A 3,106-nucleotide genomic window follows, 5' to 3' on the forward strand; every position below is an offset into this window, starting at 1 on the left:
ACCAACAGAATCTGAAGGTGAAGTAGAAAAAGAACCAGAACATGTACCAACAGAATCTGAAGGCGAACAACCTGAACATGTACCAACAGAAGCACCAGAACAAGAACCAGAACATGTACCAACAGAATCTGAAGGTGAAGTAGAAAAAGAACCAGAACATGTACCAACAGAATCTGAAGGCGAACAACCTGAACATGTACCAACAGAAGCACCAGAACAAGAACCAGAACATGTACCAACAGAATCTGAAAGTGAACAATCTGAACATGTACCTACAGAATCTGAAGGTGAAGTAGAAAAAGAACCAGAACATGTACCAACAGAATCTGAAGGCGAACAACCTGAACATGTACCTACAGGATCTGAAGGCGAAGTAGAAAAAGAACCAGAGCATGTACCAACAGTAACTGAAGGTGAACAAGCTGAACATGTACCAACAGAAGCACCAGAACAAGAATCAGAACATGTACCAACAGAATCTGAAGGCGAACAATATGAACATGTACCTACAGAGTCTGAAGGTGAAGTAGAAAAAGAGCCAGAACATGTACCAACAGAAGCTTCAGAACATGTACCGACAGAAGCTGTAGAACAAGAACATGTACTAACTGAATCTGAACAAGAACAACCAGAACACGTACCAAGCGAAAGTGGAGAACAGCAACCAGAAGGCGAAGATAAAACAGAGCATGTTCCAACGGAATCGACAGTCCAAGAAGCAGAACATGTTCCAACAGAAGCTGAACATTTGGTAACGGAACATATTCCAACAGACGGTGGAGTGCATATCACAGAGAAGCCAGTGGAAGCCGTGGAACAGGAAACTGAGAAAGCAATTGAGTCGGAGGTTCATGTAACAGAAGGAATTCAAATTGAAGAACATACAATGACTGCCGAAGATCACGTTACCGAAAAACAAATTACCGATATGGAAACAGAAAAACCTATCCACGAGGATTACGATCACACCGAGAAGGTGCATCATCCATCCGAAGAGAAATATCCAGCAACCGAAAAGTACCCGACTGAACTCTATCCTGGAACAACCACATCAACTACAGCGCATCCTAGTCACGAACAGAAACCCGAATTGCCGGACTATCAATCGCCAATCGAGGATTACGAGGACGATACGACATCGTTCGGTCCGGGCACCTGCCGTTACGGTGGAAAAGTTTACGTTTCCGCTCAGCAAATTCCAAGAGACGATCCGTGCGATTTCTGCTTCTGCTTCAGAAGCGACATCATCTGCTTACAGCAGAGCTGTCCTCCACCAATTCCTCGTTGCCACGAAGAACCGATCAGAGGATTCTGCTGTCCGAGATACGAATGTCCAGTTAACATGGCAACGACTCTCAATATTACCACAACGACCACGACAACAACCACCACCCTACCTCCACATTTCTTGTCACACGCCTACAAGGGTAAAGCCACCCGTACAGGTTGTCTTGTACAAGGACAATCATACAAAGTGGGAGACACCATTCCATCATCATCGGGACCTTGCCTTCACTGCGTGTAAGTATAACTAATTTGAAATATTTTGACAAACTATTTTCGTAATTGAATGATTTACTGATCGATGATTGCCTATGTTTGTTGCAGATGCGGAGGTAATGGCCAAATGAAATGTGATCCCAAAGTGTGTAGCCCGGAACCGATGCTCAGGCAAATAGTCGCCGCAGCTGCGTCCAGGAGGAGAAGATGAGCCTCAAAGGAGGATTAGTGACAATGCACGAGTCAACACTTACTTCAAGTGCGAGTGATAACAAAGACAATTTTTATAAAATAATAATATAAAGGACTATTAGTCTTGAACTTAAATGTTAAGCATTCTCGGGTGCCAAAATGATGAAACTAAGACTAGGTATATTGTCGTGCCTTCTAAACGGGGACACCAAACTCAAAACAATGAAAAAAAAAAAAATAACGTCTCTTCTCTTTACACTACTATTACTACTATTACTACTACTACATCAACAACAACAACAACTGCAACTACTATTTGAATTAATTGATTTTGATTTCGTGTGCATGTATTTCGTGGAAAAAAAAAAACACGCGCAGTGATTCTTGCGTATACTAGATATTTATATTATTAATGAATTGAAAAAAAAAAAACTATGAAAAAAGTAAATAAAACGGATAAATTAGCGACAAAAAAAAAATGATAAAATACTGTAAGACAAAAGGAAAATTTGTTATGTACGACTGATATACAAGAAATTTTCGAGAACCTTTTGCGATTTACGCCATTTGAATATTCTTTTTTTTTTATATATATATATATAACGATAATCAGACGGTTGGATTTTATTGTTTTTTTTTTTTTAATTAGTGCTCTTTTATATATTTTTTAATTTTGTATTGCGTATCCCGACGGCCGTACCTGGGTTGTTTGACTGGCAGAAATGTTAAAGCTCTATATACTAGTTATATACATTTTTTTATATATATATTATTAAGATTTATATACAAATGGGAAAAGAAAAAAAAATATTTAGTAGATTATTTCTACCACTTGAACGCCTAGGTTTTATATTTGTATATTAACGGATGCTCAATATTATACAATTACACTAGAATATGTAGTATTTATCTTTAATTAATAAATTATGTAAATGAATCTATCTTAACTCATTGATGTCTCCTTAACCCATTGAACTTCAAGCACACACATCCTCGTACAATTGTACTAAAACACCTGACACCGAAGAACAATGCGAATGGTTGAATGGTAGGCGAGTCACGTTCATATTTAAATTGCTGATAATAATATCATAAATGTGCTTGCATTCCGCGAGGTGACAAATATGAATACATACGATACTATTACTATTTCTAATCATCATATTCAAATTTTTCCCTTTTCAATACGTTGTTGTCCAGTGCGACAGGAATTTCCTACATTCTTCACGCAACAGATTTATTATTTCCGAATGACATTGAAAACAAACACACCCATGAAATAATATTAACATTAATTATATTATAAATGTCCATCAGCTATCTTATACATATCAAATATAATCAGTCCAAATTTACGTTATCACAACTAATTAATTGATTTTTAACCATCGATTTTCACATTTTAGTGATTTTC

At 37.4% G+C, this 3,106-nt stretch overlaps 1 protein-coding gene across 1 annotated transcript; it reads left to right on the forward strand.

Annotated features, from left to right (window-relative positions):
* Window positions 1-4: 4 nt before the first annotated feature.
* Window positions 5-1,972, forward strand: LOC108564328 (cardiomyopathy-associated protein 5-like; the record flags this gene model as incomplete). Its single annotated transcript, XM_017923331.1, has 4 exons — window positions 5-245; window positions 282-485; window positions 522-1,521; window positions 1,609-1,972. Coding segments are annotated over 4 exons (1,548 nt in total), but the record flags the coding sequence as incomplete, so codon positions are not given.
* Between the last annotated feature and the right edge of the window lie 1,134 nt (window positions 1,973-3,106).

Source organism: Nicrophorus vespilloides, unplaced genomic scaffold, assembly GCF_001412225.1.
Source record: "Nicrophorus vespilloides isolate i.1.1-1 unplaced genomic scaffold, Nicve_v1.0, whole genome shotgun sequence".
NCBI lineage: Eukaryota > Metazoa > Arthropoda > Insecta > Coleoptera > Silphidae > Nicrophorus > Nicrophorus vespilloides.